The 20,213-nt window shown below is 34.1% G+C and overlaps 2 protein-coding genes across 2 annotated transcripts; one reads left to right on the forward strand and one right to left on the reverse strand.

Annotated features, from left to right (window-relative positions):
• Positions 1-372: 372 nt before the first annotated feature.
• Positions 373-1,516, forward strand: LOC137401141 (dynein regulatory complex protein 12-like). Its single transcript, XM_068087519.1, has 2 exons — positions 373-502; positions 615-1,516. The coding sequence occupies exons 1-2, from the start codon at positions 387-389 to the stop codon at positions 1,078-1,080; spliced, it is 582 nt and encodes a 193-aa protein (XP_067943620.1). The 5' UTR covers positions 373-386; the 3' UTR covers positions 1,081-1,516.
• LOC137401117 (nucleoporin NDC1-like) lies at positions 1,085-18,402 on the reverse strand. The gene is made up of 16 exons (XM_068087487.1): positions 18,303-18,402; positions 11,874-11,941; positions 11,465-11,585; positions 11,231-11,326; positions 10,957-11,131; positions 10,398-10,512; positions 9,636-9,744; positions 8,846-8,894; positions 7,844-7,976; positions 6,576-6,659; positions 3,992-4,202; positions 3,444-3,502; positions 2,953-3,061; positions 1,820-1,920; positions 1,542-1,696; positions 1,085-1,278 (listed from the first exon to the last, which is right to left on the reverse strand). The coding sequence occupies exons 2-16, from the start codon at positions 11,904-11,906 to the stop codon at positions 1,221-1,223; spliced, it is 1,608 nt and encodes a 535-aa protein (XP_067943588.1). The 5' UTR covers positions 11,907-11,941; positions 18,303-18,402; the 3' UTR covers positions 1,085-1,220.
• Between the last annotated feature and the right edge of the window lie 1,811 nt (positions 18,403-20,213).

Raw genomic sequence — 20,213 nt, forward strand, 5'->3', positions numbered from 1 at the left:
GATAGCGAAACGGTGACGACGAATAAACTCTGTTTCTGAGTTGCAGGTTTCGTTTTAATAGCATCATAAAATCACTAGTATTGCTTATAATCTTACCACGTAACTAAATTTTATGTGTAAATGTGTACGTATAAACTTTTGTTAATAACGCAAATTGAAGAGTAAAATGAAAATGTTAGCAGGAAACTTTTATTAACAGTTTAGCTTCTATTCTAAGCTGTTAGCCTTTTACTAAAGACAACAAAAGAACGTTTTCGTTTAACAGCTACGTTAGCAAACATTCAGATTATGATTCATTATCAAAGTCAGTTGTTACAATTATTATAGTCTTTAGTTGTTTATACATCGTATAAATATGAATGATTAATTTTAGGATTTTACACACTATGCCTCCTAAGAAGAAAGGTAAAAAGAAAAAGGATGACGCAGAATTAAAACTCGAAGAAAAATATCAGAGAACAATGGGTGAAATAGAAGCATTAAAAGATCAGTTATCCAAAAGGTTTGTCAATAGAATACCTACATAAGTTTTTCTTTAAACCTACAGGCTGCACCGATGTTGAACATTTAATTAAAAAAATTTGATAGCTATTATTATTGTTTACAAATTTTAGGAAGGAAGTGGCCAGGCGTGCCAAATCAGCAGGCTTAGAACTGAAGGATAAAATGAAAGAAGCCGAACAGCTTTTAACCACTCAACAAGCAGATCAAAAGTCAGTCAGCGCTGACATGACGAGACAGTATAAGACAATGCAGACTGAAATGAACTTGCGAATACATCAGCTAGAGTCGGAAAGGGATCGCCTGCAGATTGAGTTGGAAAAAACACAAACAACGTTGCAGACTACTATCAAGGTCAAGGATGATGAAATAGCCCAAAGGGATAGAAGGATAGCAGACCTTAACATGCAGATGAGGGATTTAAAGAAAGATATTGGTGTTTTGGTACAAGACAGTTTTACAACTTTGCTTTTGAAATTGGAAGAAGCAAGAAAAAACTGGGAAGAAAAGTCTACACTGATACAAGCAAGGAACAAGCAAGTGTTAATGGAATTCCACCTAAACCCATTAGAGATTTGATATGAAGAACATATTGAAGGTCTATACACATGAAACTTTGTTTTAGGTATTTCTTATAAGTCTTTATTTTAATTCTTGAGAATTAGCTAACTAAAATATGAAACAGATAATTCAATGATAAATCCTCCTGAATAGCGCTTTTATCTGGCAAAGCTACGAAGCTGTTTCATCTGTTCAGTTGTCATCCCTGCGATGTGTCTACAAACAAAAACATAGCTAACATTAGTTGCGCATTTAAATATTTTCAATTTCATAAATAAACTGCAAAACCAATTAAAAGTACACTGTTTTAAATATGTTTTAACCAATTCAAATCGCGTGCAAAAGTTTTGTTATTAGACAGCTTCTGACTAGCTTTTACAAAAGATCCTGATGTCCAATCTGTGAATATAGCAGAGTCTACGATAATGTGTCTGATTAATCAATTTCTCTTGCTTGGTTTGTTTAGAAAGTGATATTACTCAATGTGTGGCTGAAATGTGCTAGCTATGGGCTCCAAAGACAGCTTAGCCTGTTCTCTCAGTTTTACGCCAACTAGATGGCTGCGTCGATTCACATCTTCCTCCTCGACTGCCTTCGCCAGAGATGGCGCCATTTTAAACAGACTCTCAATAGCCTGTAGAGTACAAGAGGTTCCCCTCAGAATTGAAATTTCACAAACGGTGTTGCTAGGTTATCAAAGGCAAAAGAAGTACATAAAATCTAACAAGTTGGAGTTGCAATACCATCGATGGAATACCTGGTGAATGCTAAGCAGCAGCACTAGAATCTCCCCTAAGCTCTGTTGAACTATACCATACTTATCCTCCGTGACAGAGCGGGTGATCAGACTTGAGAGAGCTACGAGTAAACAGATGAATTCAAAATTACACAATAATTACTCCAAGGCTATGATCACCCAACAAAATTAGAAAAACGAAAAGCTAAAATACTCGCAAACTGCTCGCATCGGAGTGACAGTTGTTGATAAAGCGCTTTATAACATTATATCAGAAACGCATCTAAAGTTGGCAAATGCAGGAGACCAAGGTTCTTTATCGAGCCACCACCGTGTAAGTAGTAGAGGCACTTGAGATGAAACAATTTTCATTTATAAATAGATTAAAGTGAACTTTATTATCACTGGTCAACGTTATTTTAAGCAAATTAGACCATGAGACAAAAAAATAGTAGAGTATTTTATGTATTGAAAGAAAAAGCTCTTTCTGCATAACGTTCTATAATATAAATTGGCAAGGTGTTGGCGTCTGGTATAAGGTGTAGCGGCTTTTTTACGGAAGTAAGAATGTAATAGATGGTTAGGCAGGTTAGAAATACGAATTGAGTATTTTAAATAGCAAATATCTAAAACACAGTTAGCTCATCAGCATTACGGTCATTTAGATGCTGGTCATAGCTGTCCATATAGGGTAGCATAACTCTAAAGCATAATTTTTTTTAAAGAGTTCTAATTTTTTTTATTAGTTTTTGATACAAATGTATACTAGCTTGGAGCAGTATAATGCAATTTACTAAGGCAATGGTAGATAGCATTTTTCAATACCAGTGATTTGTATTAGCAGTTTTGATATCACATAAAAGCTAACCTTGCCATTTCCAACGCATTATTTTCATTCATTTACCAGTGAACATTAAAGTTTTACCTCTAGAAAGGCAAGTAACCCACTAAATAGGTAAATATCAGCTACTAAATGCACAAAAGCATCAGTAGGAATGCATCTATTGTTGACATATGAGAAGGAATACAGCATATAGCATTGACATATAGCAAAAGGTTAAAATAGGAAGTAAAGCATCTTTGATTAAATCTAGTCATTATTTCTGGTTAGACACTGCTGAGCAGCTACTAGGGTGAACAGCATAGGTTGCAACCTGTTAAGGACCAAATATATTTCTGTCCATCATGGAAGACCTCTCCAGCCAAACTGTCAGAGTATGCTTTATAAAGCAGAGTAGGACGCCATCCACCGACATTAGAAGCCTAACAAATATTAAAAAGTAAATAACAAATACTTATTATTAATGCAGATCAGAGGTTCACTTTTATCAAAATGACATCGAATAAATTAAATTGTTATGAGCCATGACGAGTTGTTTGCCTACAGCTAATAAATAATATTTAATCCTTATGAATAGATAACTCCAATTTGCATTATTTATAGTGCTATGAGCAGACAACTTTTAATCTTGCTAAACAGGATGCACATTTTAGTATAGCGATTAGATAACAGGGCCATTTACGTCCATAAAAACAATGCGATTAGATAAAAGGGTCATTTATGTTCACAAAAAACATTGTGGCATTTACAACAACCGCAATATATTCATATTTTACTTCTTTACGCGAGTAGATTCAGACGTACCTGCTTAGCTGCGCCAGGGTTATGGAATCCAGGCTTTATGGTCTCTATTTTGCTCGCCTCTGAAACATAAAAGGATTAATTGAGAAGGATACTCGGAACAGTTCTCTCTGTCAAGTAAAATATTGAAGCAACAAACTGCATGATGCAATGAACTAGCTGAGGAGATAGAATAAAGGCATGCAGTCTTTCATATGGTCATTTGTATCGCCTAATATTCAAATGACCAGTTAAACCGGTTTTTCTGTGCCCTATATGGCACTTTGAGCTAAATGGTTCAAAACAGGAAAGTCAATCATTGTATTAATTTTGGTTAAGATGGTATAATGCTAGTAAAATGCATTCCTTGAGGAACACGACACCTTTGTAGATGTGTATTTTCCTTGCTCCAATAACAGTGTATTTGTTCAACTGGCCACACTATCCAATCAGATCATTTAGGGTAAGCGAGTAGTGGAATGATCTAGAACTTTCATGATGGCCATTGCAACCACGGTAAGCTAGTGATTGACAGGGTAAAAGGGTGTATTTGCAATGGCTAATTAACGCACGATGTGAAATGATGCCCTTGTATGCTGAAAGGAGTTTTTCATTGGTTGATTCTAGCCTCTGTAACAGCTCAGTAAGGGAGCCCTTGGTCACAGATAAAATTGTGCTCCACGTCTTAGGATGTCCACCGGGCATACTCAGACTAAATATCCTTGCTCTTCGATCATCTTCACATGTGCTCGCTATCATAGCCAGATCCTTGAATGCCAACATCTACAACAGATTAAAGGTTTTAGCCATATTGGACGGCAAATACCGGTCAACTGTATCGTGATTCACATGATTTTCATCACAAAACATCCAGCTACACATACAAATAATCTTATTTGACTCCAATCAATGAAAAACTGAGCCTGATGTGGAGCAACGTGAAAGAAAGTGTCAGAGAAGAAATGTACAGTTATCTGTAATAACATCAGAGTTCAACAAAAAGTAAATTTAGATCTGGCTCACTGGCAACAGTTTGTACTGGTTTGTACAGTTGTAAATAGGCTAAACAGTAAGATAAATTTAAATAAATTATCATCCTAAACTGAAACTCGTCAAATGTTGCAACAGGGAGCTGCCTCATTCTACATAGACATATAATATGAGACATAGAATAAACATAAATAGCCATGAATAATTTAGCTGCTTACAGTGAACAAAACCTGGCTTGTTATTGTTAGCAAACCATCACAACCAAACCAGTAATACAATAGGTAATGCTCTTGACTAAAATTTATTAATCCTAGTCAATAATCCTACAAAAATCTTCTATCTATAAACGCGTTATATATTACATTATTGAACTATTAAATATTATTATATATTAGGATATATTACCTATAAAATGTAAATTAGGTTTAAATGCTAAATTTTAACACAAGTAGCTGAGTATAAAATCACTCATGGCATACTACTATATACAGCAGAACCTCTTCTTTGTTTCTACATACAATACTTATATTATGCATGTTTCAATTTAACTTCATTGACCAGCAGCATTTACTAAGTAATTATTCATCTCGAATGTTTTTCTGTTCTACAGTATGTCCAGCTATAGATATTGAAATATTGGAATGAAGAATCCGTGTCGCAGAAGATTTGATCTTGAAACCTCCCTTTCATTCACCAGGCAAATGCCTTACCAATTTTGCTACATGAGATTGATGGATTCATATATGTCGCCATGTGGGTAAAAATACGCGACTGCTCTCCGTTATTGCGCAGCATCATTTTATGTATTAGTAAGAGCTTACTTAAAGGTTGACTTGCAACAAAATTCACATTACAGTTATTTTGTATCAAAAGGTTCACCATGTCTTACTCTGCTGTGTTGTAGGTGCAAAATATGTGGAAATGTGATTACAAGCTCTTAAAAGCTCAAAAACGAACAGTTAATCGCAGCCATCACGAATGCGCCGTAGTTTGGAATCTCTTTATTTCGATGACGTACTCAAACGTTGTGGTTATTGTTTTGACACGTGATGTTATCACGTGAAATTAAAGGCCAATAAAATGCTCAATATAAAACGTCTCGTAGCACTAATTTATGACAAACACTTCAGGTTCTACCAAAAAGCCCGTATCAAATATAGATGCTCACTACTTTACAGTTTCGTTGCAGCCTGGTCTAATCATCTAGTCGTAATCGGATCATATGACCCATAATTCCTGCCAAATGGCGCGAACAACTTTTGCAGCATTTTTCGACTATCACAAGTGACCAACAGGCTGTTCATGTTTGTCAGAGGATGATACGCACTCCTTCGAGCTTAAATTAAAAAATTAAACAAATTTTTACGGTAGGCTTTGAGATACCAGTGCTCAAAGTGACAGCATTACAATGATGATGAAATAGACGCGTAAGGACAATAGATATGGTTTAATTGAATGCGTGAAGTATATTTGTAAAAGTATTTCGACGAATGTGGTTGCACGAAAGTGTAAATGGAAGCCATCGTGCTCAACTACGTGCCATTAGAGCTGTTTTGGAAGGGGATTCCAATCTACGGCATTTTCGTGATGGCTGCGATTAACTGTTTGTTTTTGAGCTTTTAAGAGCTTGTAATCACATTTCTACATATTTTGCGCCTACAACACATCAGAGCAAGACATGGTGAATCTTTTGATACCAAATAACTGTAATGTGAATTTTGTTGCAAGTCAACCTTTAAATTAGCCATTGGCAATGTGCCAGGCTAATGGCAAGTAGCATTGTTTATAAGCTGAGTTTTCAAGTGTGGCATTGCTATCACTGCTTATAAACTGATTTTTAATACCCGTGCAACGCTGAGCATTCCACTAGTCATAGGTTATTTGAGCTGTGGAACAGATCACTGCGAGAATATTTGCCTCAACATATGACAGTTTCACAGATCTCGACTAGACTGATTCAACTGCACTACTAAATAACAAAGTTACGTGGCATTTGTTACTGTTTCAAGAACTATGAACACTCAATAAGCAGTCATCATGCTGTTTAACCTCTATAATGTACTTTTGAATAAAAAAGGCTGCCCATTGAACATTTTTCTTTTGATGGCAACAGTAAATGAATATTACCACGATTCACAAGGGAGTTAAGTGAGTAGTGGTGTGTACCTTGGTTAGGTTGTCTTGCTTTAGTTGCAGAGCTGCCAGGAGTGATGCACCAGTCGTTGTGTCACATAGTTCAAACCTGGCTCGCTGCAATAACGATACTGTGAAAGATAAAACTCCTACTTAGCTGAGTCTATGAGCTTGTAGATATAACAGACTAATAATGGCAGACATGAAGCCTAGTTAACAGCCGCTGACATGGAAAGTTCAGTTTCATGCAAAGAATTGCGTATTTGACAATGCGTTGGCAATCCCTTGCTGCCTTTTGCTATTAATTATGAAACTTCAAATTATGTTGATGTGCATTTTCATGTTAGCAAACCTTGATTTACAGTCACATCTATATATTAATTTTTTAATATACAGTATATTTTTTCAATTTTTAAAAATGACTATTTAAATTAAACTATATTTATTCAAAATTAATATTTAAATTAAATTTATTTAGTTAAATGGATATATTCATTTAAAATTATTTATTATTTACTCAATCTATTAATTAAATACCTATATTTAAATAAATTTAGATGTATAAATTTATATTTAAAACAAAATAATTATAAATTTACTATAATTTTTTAATATATGATGTAAAATTTGAGCAAATCTTTATCTCAACATACAAAATAATTTCCAACATACGATAACTGAAATTTATCAAAACATTTTGACTTGGTAAGCAAAAGTAAAAACCAAATAGAAATTGAAAATCAACCCATAAAAATGATGAAAAATATAAATCAAATTATTTTAAAACCATTAATACTAAAAGGTCCAACTAAATAATCTGCATAGAAATTGATTTGGTATTTTAAAAACATAAAATGTAAGTGTATAAAGTCATGCACTAACTAAAGTCATGCACTAACTAAAGCCATACACTAACTAAAGTCATGCACTAACTAAAGTCATGCACTAACTAAAGTCATGCACTAACTAAAGTCATGCACTACCTACAGTCATACACTAACTAAAGTCATGTACTAACTAAAGTCATGCACTAACTAAAGTCGTGCACTAACTAAAGACATGCTCTAACTAAAGTCATGCACTAACTAAAGACAAGCACTAACTAAAGTCATGCGCTAACTAAAGACATGCACTAACTAAAGACAAGCACTAACTAAAGTCATGCACTAACTAAAGACATGCACTAACTAAAGACAAGCACTAACTAAAGTCATGCACTATCATGTTCACAAATAAACAGCAGAACAAATAATAAATAGAAAAGTATTGAGTTTCCTTGTTGGTATAATAATTCAACAAACCATTGTAACACAAGCGTGGAAGAAGAATAGACTGAGAGCCCATGTAAAGCGCACGAGGACACCAGCTATGTACATCTGATAGAGTAGTGTGAGATCGAAGAAACTCCACCAAGACTTGAGGCCCATGCTATCGCTACAAGTGAACATTGGGAAATTGGAAAACCTGATATTTTAAAAAGAGAATTGAATACTAACAACATATAAAAAGAGACTTAAATACTGTTAGTAGCAGATAATTTTAATGTGAATCTTAAAATGCAAGATTGACTCAAATACTTCGTACTTGAAGACACATGTATATAGAGACTATTATCATCAAAATTTTAAAATGCGCACAGGCTAGTTACCTAGCTTTAATTGGTTATTTTTTATACCGTCTACAATATCTATTTACATCAGCACTTTTAATACAAGAAGTACAATAAAAGCATCAAGAGTAAGCAGTGGTGACAGAAAACAAATTGATTTAAACTAAACACGTATGCGGATGATTTCACTGAGAAAATCCTAACTGGAAAACCGAGGGAGGTAGCGTTCCGGTTTACAGCTTCTCATGTAGATACATAAACATGTAACAATCAGCTACAGTGATTTTTAAAAATGCTGTCAGCCAAATAATTGTGAAGATAAATTTGCATTAGCTTGATGTACATTCAACATGGCTGTTCAGATAAATAAGAAATCAAAAGATAGAAAAGTTGACAATAGTTTTATAGCTGAGTAGCATGATGTAAATCTCTGAGGCAGCAAAATCAATGACAATGCATGAAATCTGGGTAGATACAAAAGCACACACTGAAGGGGAATCGTGACAATGGGAGATCACCTCGTCATATTTGCTTGAACAAAACTACATAGTGACACGCCTTTCATCCTTATAGCTCAGTAGAATGTATGGTTCCGGGTACACAGACAGCAGATCAAGGGCTATAGACATGAACCACTATTTAGAAACTATGACTGTAAAATGACCAATTATATAATATGATCTAAGTAACTCACTCATCATCCAGAAATAGAACACGTCGGGCCAACTTGACAGTGGAGCTGCCTGTAATAAGTATGTATACAATAAATATAATGTTGATAAAAACAAGCAACCAATTACCAGACATCTCATAGTCAAACCACAATCTGTCCAAACTATATCTTGAAAGGGTCACCTGTATGATGATCCACAAATATTATAAAGTAGTTCATAAATTAAAACTGTACGAATTGTAAAGGTAAACAAAGTTCACTTCAAGGTGTCCAATTAGAGTCTGTAAATATGCTTCTACTGTTTCACAATTGATTTTAACAAAATTAAAAACTATAAATTATAAAAAATATAAATTTACCTGAAGTAATTTCACAACTATATAGTTTATAGAATAATTTATATTTCACAAGAAGCATGCTAAACTAAAATCAGAACTATGGAATCATTTGTATTATATTTCATACCAGACATGTCAGAAGCAAACAACTCCTCTAAAATGTGATAACTCATAGAACACCCAAAAAAGTTGAGGTCCTTTCTATGTGGTTTTGAAAGGAGAGTGCAAATCTGTGTATATAATTCAGTGTAATCGTTCAACCGTGATGCTGTTTCCCAGAGCTATAATCCTTACAGAACCCACAGATGGCGAATAGCTATGGCTCAGAACAAGGGCATTTTATTAGCCAGTCAAACATACTATCTATATTATTACTACTATTATTATATTATCACAGAATGTCGTGTACACTCTGACCTACAATACAGTCAGGTAGAAACCAATCAAGAAGTATCAAGAAGGAAATGACTGACCAAAGAGAATATACGCTGGATAGTATACAATGGAGGCTCTCCTCACGGCTCTAGTTGACGCTTTTACTAAAGATGGCAATACATCCTTCAGCCTCTTCATCACAGGCTTCTACATAAACGCAAGTAAAATTTACAACTCGCAGTATACAATATAATATTACTTACAGACACATCAGACTAGACTTTGTTTAAACAGATCTGTGTGAATTCACAATCCCGTCTGTCAATGCGGAAGTGAACAACAAAGCATCTCTTTCTGTGTTATTTTTGTTGCAGCTGTAGCACTTTCAGGTTTAAAACATGTTTATTTTATTAGTAGATTAACGCTTAAAGGAGCATGGCTAACTCTGTTAAAAATTGGTCTCTACAGAGAAGACATCATTAAACAATAATAATAATATTAATCATTAAACAAGATTAACGAAGCTGCGGTGGATGTCTAAGAGAACTAGTCTTACGGAGTTCAGAAAATCTTGAGAAACATTTATGTTAAATGTAATATTATATTTATACATGGTCTAGTAAGAGTAACATATTTGATAGATAACTTTACTGAGAGAATTTCATTTGAAGAACACATCAAAAATTAAATATTTCAAACTAAATTTGAGGCGATTCGCAACCCTACAAAACATGATGCTCTTTCAACAGCGAACACCAATCAGTAAATCGTCTTGGGAAATGGCTCCCACAGTAAAGCTAGTAATAGCTATTACTCACTCTAATAACATATCAGAAGACGGGTCGCAATGTAATTCATACCTCGGTACTGTAAAAGCAAAGTGAGTATCCTCCAGATGCAGCCATTTCCATAGAGAAGATAAATCCGATAATAGTACAGAATAGGACAATAAACCACTTTTCTTCATTGAGACACCTATAATAGACCCAGCAGTATCATGGTAGACTTGATCAAACTTTTAGATATGACTCACTACTTATTCCAACGACAACGCCAACCATATTGTGCAGGAATGAACTTGAGCAATTAGGGATTCACTAACTTACAAGAACACAGTAGCTAGTTTTTAACATATCAATGCTATACTATGTATATCTCCAATATTTGCTACATGTCATATAATGCTTCGAACCACTGTACCTATACTACACTTCCAAAAGCAATCAATATTCAAGTTATAGTAGAACATGTACACTTTTTGTATGATTTAAATTTTTAAACAAACCGCCATCTTGAATGATGCGACTTCATTTCACACTAATCCCACTAGTTATCAATTCCACCAGTTTGTATGATCAAAGGATTAGACTCTAGAAAACAAAAGCTAACTGAAGTTTGTCGATAAACACATGCACTTACCGATGAGTTGTATGACATTCTACAAGAAGATCAGTATACCGCCCACCTATCATAGATGTAAGAACACAGGCTACGAGAAAGCTGGAGAAGCCATGCAAAAAGGCCAGCAAGATTGAACTTCTAGAAAGAGCCAAGGACAGTCTCTCCATCGGAGAAGAAAGTTTCTCATTCATCACTGCAAGGCAAGCATGAAACAATATTGGAAAAAACACAAATTTTATCCAACTGACCGAAAATAAATTTTATAAAACACGAGATTAGAGTTAATAGAGACCTTTGTAAAAGGTAATTCTGTAGGCAAGAGTGAAGAAGAGTATTACAGTTACGAGCATCCAGTAGAGAACTGCCGTGAAGACAGAACCAAATAAACCTGCAATAGAAATGCCCAGCAACCGATTAGCTTCAAACAACGACATTGACTAAATTGAATATCACTATCAGTCTAAAATTAAGACATTGTAATAACGATAACCAATAATAAAAAGGAGCGATAATAATAATAACTTACTCATGATAAACTGAAGAGGATGGAAGAGATCTACGGTGCCTAAGAGAAGGTACGAATAAAGCAATGGGAATGCTGCAGTCACAGAAAGACTTATACTGAGCAGTGCTCGAGGTCTGAACACCTGTAGAGACATAAGAACACAATTTGTTAAAGATGGTACAAGCCAAAAAAGTATTTTGATGTTCGTATCCACTTGGCACTAAAGTAGTGGTACATGACAAAGCTACAGGAATACTTGTGACGATATATTTTGATAATGCAGCCAAGAACGTTCAAATGACCCCAACACTCTTGCACAAAGTTGAGAAGATGAAAGCAGTTGTTCCTCGCAACATCAACGAAAATGCCCTTTCTCTATATATAAAATGTTTTTTAAATCTGAACTGAAATAGCAAACAAGCTAGTTTACCTGATGTTTAATATATATTTCTACATCGTCCATCTTTTTATATCTGTCGGCCCACTTTGAACCAGAACCTGCAGAAAAAAACATCGATAACTTTGCTCATAAACGTAACCGTGTAACTCATAACTTAAACTTGTCATTGCCAAAGAATTGTATCCCCTTGACAAACAAAAAGTTGATGCTGTGGGACCAGCTTATGAAATCCTGAATGGCGTTTTGAAAGACATTAAGTAGCAGTCCATGACAAAAGTAACGCATAAATACAAAGTACAGTATATCATGGTGGTGAATCCAAAATTTCATCAATTCACTCGCTTTACACATTTGTTTTTGTGTATATAATATAAGGTCAAAATAGCATACCTATCAACAGCTTTAGAAGCCTTGCTATGCCAGCATTAAAAATAAAATTATTAACAACATATTTCAGCACAAAAATGTTTCTAAAAAGTAACAAAAAGTATGACGATAAAAGTGAAAGTGGAAAAAATAGGTTTAACTGATGAATATTCAGCCAGCATATGACTACTTACTAGAGATGCCCCGATTCTAAATTCACCAGCCGATTCAGATACCGATCCGATATACCAATTCTTATTGAAAAATACATAATCCGATTAAGATAATTTGTGTTGCATAAATAATTGTTCATTCTATTATAGAAAATATAAACATTAATGTATTTATTTGTTTGTATTTATTTATGGAAAAAAGAGATATATATATATATATATATTCACATACTGACATACCTATGTAATGGCATGCTTCTCTCATGTAGTGACAATGTTTGGTAGTGTTCTCATGTTTTCTAGTAGAGAAACACACCGTCAGGACTAGTTTTTTATAAGCTACCTTGGATGGTCTTAACACTTATCAAGGGCTTCTTCTGGAACTGTCAGATTAACCCAAAGGGATGCATTTTGCAACACGTCTAATCTGACAGAGCCAGGTACCGTGCATGTAGTAACAAAACATTTCATGTTTCTTGTAATTTGTAATTAATAATAGTAATTACAATTACAGTTAGTGGTACAGCTCTCTCTGTGATAATGAAGTCTCTCTTCTATTGTTGAACAAACTGCTGCGCCTGTACAAGTTTAGAGCAAATCAATATTTCTTTTAATTACTGTTAGTGATTCATTTCTTTCAGTGAGAAGTCTCTTTTTCTATCATTATCAATTTAGCCAGTTGTACTGAAAAGGGACTCAATTGCCACAGATGATGGAGAATAGGCTAAATACCGATAAGCCACTGAGGTTATTTTGTACGATACAAACGATACATTGTATCGTCAGGATCAAGAAGAGATAGATAACTTTATGCATCGTCTGCTCAAATTACTTTCGTAATGCTAGTAAATAGAAATATTACACTGCATTCTTGTTTTCCTTCTTTTTTATCTTGTTCTGTGATTGGCTGCAATAAATCCCATCATTGTAATTGGAAAGTACCACACTTTGTGATCACGCCCTGACTAAAGCAAAAATGTTCCTCAGCTGTGTTGATGTTCATCACCCTATACGCATGAAATAAATAGTGTGGTAGGCCGTAATTCATTAGGTAAGAGCAAGGAACTTGCAGCTGATGATTTTTGTTAGTGTAGCAGGCTAAAACACTGTTTTCTGCTAAATAGTTGATCTGTAAAAAGTATCTGAACTTTCAAATTTTTTAAGAAAAGATCGGCCGAAGCTGATTCAGATACTTAAGACTCATATCGGCACCGATACCAAAATCGGGGCAACTCTATTACTTGTGGGACAAAAAAGGTTGGTAAAAATGACGATAAATACGAATAGATATACCGTAAAACCTCTAATTGAACGCAACCTCTATTTGAACACCACCTCTATTTGACAGCCACCTGTATTTGATCGCCCACCTCTATTTAACCCCCACTATGAGAAAAGGGTTGAAAAATAGAGCGCCAGCCTCTATTTGAACGCCACCTCCATTTGACTGCCACTTTGACTATTTTTGATCTACATGTATATGAATCCAAAATAACAAATGATCAGCAGAAAAATGTCTACAAAATTGTAATAATAATGAATCGTTTACATTAATAACAATCAATTCTCTCGTTGTCTTTTCGCTTCTTCATTAAAACTTTGAATGCAACACCATAGAAATAATTACTGTCTAAGGCTAATAGTAGTTCGTTGTTTAATGCGGTCTTAATACTTCGATGTACATATATAAAGACAGTTTGCAAGTTTTGGGCCGAAGGTTACGTATTGCGAGCAAAACTTTTACGCTTTGCGTTTGTGCCAAATGCAGCGCGTAAAGGTTTTGCTCTGCCAAAAAATTGTTTGAACGCTAATATTGACTAGTTCAACAGTGCAGAAGATTTGAGGTAGAAAACATGGTGGAAGGTACTGAACAACTAGAAAATGTTCATTCCATCGAAAGCAACAATCATAACGTAGTTATCCGAGCAAACAATGCAAATTTAAAAAAAACGTTAATTTTTGTTTCTGAATGAAATATAAGTATAGTTCGTCTATGTCACTTGTTCATGAATATACATTTGTAGCATTTGATAGATTATCATTATGTAACTTATAAATTTGCAAATTTATAGCATATTATTTGATAGCATCATTGCGGTAATTTAATCATACAATTGATCGACGCTCGTAACTCCTCTTCTATTGCGCATAAAAAGCTATTTTGGCCTCAAGCTGTAGCAAACATATCAATGAGTGCAATGCAATTTTATGCAACATTGGTAAATATAAATATAAAATAAAAATATGACTTAAAATTTAGAATGAAATAAAAATTGGAAATTTCCAACAAATTGCCAAGAATGACACCGGCTATATCATCACAGGTCAATTGCAAGCAATAGATATCAACTGGTAGAGATAGTTCTCAGTTTCTCAATGCACATTTATTAATAGATCTTTGACAAGTTGGAGGTAAGTTAGCAGATATATTGCAACCAAAAGATTTAATATCGCTTCACCAGAGAAGGATAGCAAAATATAAGCGGCATTCGCTTCGCCCGTATTAGGGCTTAAAATTTATTTTTTTAAATTCTGACGAGTTATTTGAAAAATACACCGCCAGCCTCTATTTGTATGCCGCCTTCAATTGACAGCCACTATAGAAGGGGTGAAAAATAGAGCGCTATGGCATTTAATTAGAGATTCTACAGTATATATATAAATACAAATATAGTGGATAACCTACATATACATTGTATATACCTACTTATGTAAAAACTAAATGATGCTTGACCAAAACTCTCCAGCGGCAGTTACAACAATGTTCCGGCCTCATCAGGCTGAGGAGCACCACACATGCAGCGTTGCAGCTGCCGCTAGGGAGTTTTAGCCAAGAATCGTCTAGTTTTGATGTACTCAACTCGCGGAGTTTAAAGTCCTTTTTTTTACTTAATTTCTTTGAAACACCATAGCCTACCTATTTATATATATATTATGCCTATATAGATATTGAGTATATGTATATATATCTACATATATATACATGTAGATATACATGTACATATATAAATAGTTGTCTAAAAACCTGTAGGCTAGGCTTTATCTACTTTTCAAATAAAAACTCTTCATCACTATATACATAGGATCATACTCGCCAATTTATCGCATAATATAGCGTGTATTTGTGTCTTGTAACATTTATTTGCAAATGTTTATAAAGTGCATTAAGTTGTAAATCTATGTCCTGCATTGAAAGAAATCAGCTTTGTTGCAGCACACTTCAAAACAACTTTTAATACCATTTAATTCAACAACAGAAATAGAAAAATGACCTAGTTACTATTCAGAGCAGTAGCATCATACAGTAAAAATGACTTGTCAAAATACCTCGTAAGCAGAAGGCCATAAATTTAATGTTTCAAATCCGGGCTCATAGTTATAGATACATACCGTAAAACCTCTAATTGAACACCATGGCACTCTATTTTTCAACCTTTCTTCTATAGTGGCAGTCAGTTAGAGGCGGCGTTCAAATAGAGGCTGGCGGTCTATTTTTTAAATGGTTCATCAGAATTTTCGGAAGATAAATTTAGCCCTATTACAGGTGACACAAATGTCACCCATATTTTGCTCTTTTTCTGGTGTAGCGATATTAAACCTTTTTGATGCAATAAATCTGCCAACTTACCTCCAACTTGTCAAAGATCTCTTAATAAACATGCATCGAAAAACCGAGAAATATCTCTACCAGTTGACTCCAACAAGCCATTTTTTAGAATCAACTCCGCAAGTCTAATAAAGGCATAGAGAAGGTGGCCAGTTTCAAGAGAGAACTTAGGTTGTATCTTCTAACATGTGAATAAAACTGATGACGACAAGCCCAACACCACGACTAGCTATGCTATTGCGTAATATGGGCTTCATCACTCTTCCAGCTTTTTTCTTTTGCTCAACTAATTTTGTTGAGGAAAATAAATCACAAATCACAAAAAAATCAGTTGATAGCTATTGCTTGCAATTGACCTGTGATGATATTATAGTCTATGTCCTTCTTTGCAATTTGTTGGAAATATCCAATTTTTATTTCATTCAAAATCTTAAGACATATCTTTATTTTATATTTATATTTAACAATGTTGCATAACAGTTCATTGCACTCACTGATATGTTTGCTACAGTTTGCAGCCAAAATTAGCTGTTTAGGTGCAATAGAAGTGGAGTTATGAGTATCGATCCATTGCAAGCTGTGTTAAGATAGCCGCAAGGATGCTATTAAATTAAATAACACGCTATAAATCTGCATATTTATAAGTTATATAATGATAATCCATCAAATGATACAAATATATATTCATGAACAAGTGACATAAACAAACCATACTTATAACATGCAGAAACAAAAATTAACGTTTTTAAAAGAAAAAAAAATTTGCATCATTTGCTCGCATAGCTGCATTCTGATTGTTGCTTTCGATGGAACAAACATCTTCTAGTGGTCCAATACCTTCCACAATATCTTCTGACCTTAACTCTTCTTCTGCACTGCTGTACTAGTCGATATTAGCGTCAAAACAATCTTTTGGCAGAGCAAAACTTTTATGCGCGGCATTTAGTCCAAATGCAACGCGTTAAAGTTTGCTCGCTAAACGTAACCTTTGGCCCAAAACTTGCCAACCATTTTTATATGCATATTCTTCGAAGTAGAAAGACTGCGTTAAACAAGAAACTACTATTAGCCTGAGACAGTCATAAATTATTTTTATGGTGTTGCTTTCGAAGTTTTAATGAGAAAGCGAAAAGCTTTGGAGTTGGACAACGAGAGAATTGATTGTTATTAATGTAAACGATTCATTATTAATACGATTTTGTGAACACTTTCCTACTGATCACTTAATATTATGGGTTTATAAAGATCAAAGATAGTCAAAGTGGCGGTCAAATGGAGGTGGCGTTCAAATAGAGGGTGGCGCTCTAGTTTTCAACCCTGCTTTCGTAGTGGCAGTCAAATAGCGGTGGCGTTCAAATAGAGGTGGCATTCAATTAGAGGTTTTACGGTAATACTGTATAAGCAATGTCTACCATATTAAGACTACAATCAATTTTAAGAAGAGCGAGTGGGACATGATAGAGCTCAACGCTAGTTTTATTGCGATATACACAATATTACATGACCCTCAAACACCCACAATAAAGTAGCTGTTCCGGCTGCGAATACATAAAACAAATGCGACTTGCTAGTTGACAAAACAAGCATTTCGATATAATATATAAAAATGAAACCTCATCTTGTGGATGACTGACTAGAAACTTTATTTTCTTTATATTTCATAAATACCTTTTAGAAAAATGTTGATACTTTTCAAGTCGCATGATTTTTAAACAAATCTACATTGCAAAAAACTACAGACAATCATAGAATCAAATTGTATTTTTCCAAATATTTTATTTAATTAACTGCTCTGTACATTATAGCAGTTGTTTACATATGAAAAACAATTGTCTGGTATGTCTAGCGGTTCACTCATTGGTTTCATATTTCACAGAAACCCTTGCTAATGATTATTTGTAGATCAAAAATAATATAGAAAAAACTCATTTTGGTGTTTCGAGTATGTTTTGTCAAAATGCTTGTTCTCTTATCGGCTAAACAAGTGTCATACTATAGCACAAAGGCTCATTCAATTGCACACCGATTTGGTTCTCTTAACAATGATTTCGGCATTAACCTAGAGTAAAAAAGATACTGGGATATTAAAGTAGGCGATCTAGAAGCAACAGGCCAGAGACTATTACAGCCTCACTATACAAATTACAAAAAGCAACAGTTTTTATTAGGAACACATCATTATTCAAAGCAGCTACGAGACTAAGCTAGGATCTAGGATTAACGTAACCCTGTACAGTTAATCACCATTAAGCCCAGAAGCTGTGCTGTTTGATGTTTATGCATTCAGCTTTGCAACATTCTACAGTACTTAACCTTTTGCCTAAAGTGAGTAGGATAAAATACTCTCAGCAATTCAATTAGGCCTTTCTAGATAAGTTTTTAATATGACATTTTGTTAGCTCGTCTCGCGAACTTCGCGGTAGGAAAATTAACTAAGTAACTAAATGGATGAGAAAAGCTTAACCTAAGATCATTACATTGAAGTTTTAAAATCAAGAATCTCAAACTAACAACAGCAAGTCCTTTTCCTACAATCGTAAAACCGATTACAAACATGCCTGAAAAGTGAAGGCATTCTGACACTACATACAACAGAATAATACATGAGCGTTGAAAACAGAATTTTACGGAAAAATTTTTTTTAATTAAAATTTAAATTTTTTTATAGTAATTTCAGGCTTTAATAACTAACACTACATAAGCCACAAATAATGAAGCGTCAAAAGACGCTTTTTCTATGCGGCGCATCAGTGTTTATAACAAGCGTAAACAGTCTCCTATATTTTTACTTTCATTTTCGACGGTTTTCCATTCACATCGATTATTTTGCATATTAATCGCTAGTCAACTAATTAAGCAGTTAAGTTGAAGTCGCGACAAGACAACTGTGTAATAATGTTTCCAAATTTTTTTCCTGCAAGGCTACTGCATTATGCATGTGAGTAGAGTGTTGCTCATGCGAAACGATAGATCGTTGAGCTACTAATCTGTAATGCCGTCTCCGTATTATAATTAAACTTTTTCTTGCTAGACTTTTTTAGAGTAGATGATTTAATGGAGTTTGCTTTGTGCTTTTTTTTAAAAATTAATGCATGTTATTTACATAGAACATTTGAAAGCAAGTCGAGATGATGAAAAGACGGAGAAACTGTTCACAGAGTTGCACATATAAGTAATATAACAATCTTACTCAAAATTATTTAAATTATAAAAATGATATCTTGACGTTTTAGAGCTAGGTTTTAAATCGTTATGTTTATTTTTAAAATTTAGGTTTAGGAAATTTATCAGGACAAACTTCAGGTTGGGTAGTTGGCAACTTGAATCTGTCCATTAGGTAATCTTTTTAGATTTTGACTCATTCCTGATTAGCACTTTATTGTAGAAAATCATTCAAATTAGTGCTTAATGAAACTTTGATTAGTGTTACTGTTTCAGTAATTTATTGAGATATATTGGCCAGATCACTAATGAGAGGATTTTTTTGTAATAAAGCTTCTGTGCATGAGCTCTTTATATGCTTTTTCTTGTCCTGTAAACATACAAAAAGGTGCTACTGGTAGTAGATTCGCTAGCAAAAGCTTTTGATTTAGTTTTTTAGAACTAACGTTTGATCAGCTGAAAGTATATGGTTTATTGCCAGAGTAGATCATGACAAAGTAGTCCAAGATGTCTTACAGTTTATTTGGTCAGCGCTACAGCCAGTAAATAATGCTCGCTACGTTAAAGACTTGAGAGACTATAGATGAGCCCCATGACAGTTGCTAAGTGCAAGTTTCTAAGTTGCTAAGTTTCAAATAAGTTTATTTGCAAAAAGATGTCAAACTCTTTTGCTACTCTTACATTGAGTAACAGAAAGACTGTTTTGTACAGTTTACAGCAGCTCAATCAGTCAGACTTACTATGAATTACTTACTGACCTTTAAATTTTAAAAACTCTTTTTCAAGAGATGAAAAGACTAGAAACCATGTAGAAATCTGTCTAAATTGATGGTGATGCTACAAAACCGTTTATATCTGGTAAATCAATTATTAACAACTTTTTTCATTATACTGTATATTATGTAATTATATTTTATAAGCATTAATATGTGTTTGAGCTGGTGGTTAAAATCACTAAAATAAAAAGGAGATTGTAAATTTCCACAAATATACAAAAGTTATGTTATATATTAGTCTAGGCAATATGTTGCAGCAGCTTTGTGTTGGTAGGGTTATCTATCA

This window comes from Watersipora subatra, chromosome 1 (genome assembly GCF_963576615.1).
Source record: "Watersipora subatra chromosome 1, tzWatSuba1.1, whole genome shotgun sequence".
NCBI classification, from domain to species: Eukaryota; Metazoa; Bryozoa; class Gymnolaemata; order Cheilostomatida; family Watersiporidae; genus Watersipora; species Watersipora subatra.

Excerpts from the sequence above, each read along its gene's own strand:
- LOC137401141 (XM_068087519.1), top strand. The coding sequence starts at position 387 with ATGCCTCCTAAGAAGAAAGGTAAAAAGAAAAAGGATGACGCAGAATTA. Across the intron at positions 503-614 it reads AAAGATCAGTTATCCAAAAG|GAAGGAAGTGGCCAGGCGTG; the intron begins GTTTGTCAATAG and ends TACAAATTTTAG.
- LOC137401117 (XM_068087487.1), bottom strand. The coding sequence starts at position 11,906 with ATGGACGATGTAGAAATATATATTAAACATCAG. Across the intron at positions 4,203-6,575 it reads AGCAAGACAACCTAACCAAG|ATGTTGGCATTCAAGGATCT; the intron begins GTACACACCACT and ends AATCTGTTGTAG. Across the intron at positions 1,279-1,541 it reads ACATTTCAGCCACACATTGA|ACACATCGCAGGGATGACAA; the intron begins GTAATATCACTT and ends TTTTGTTTGTAG.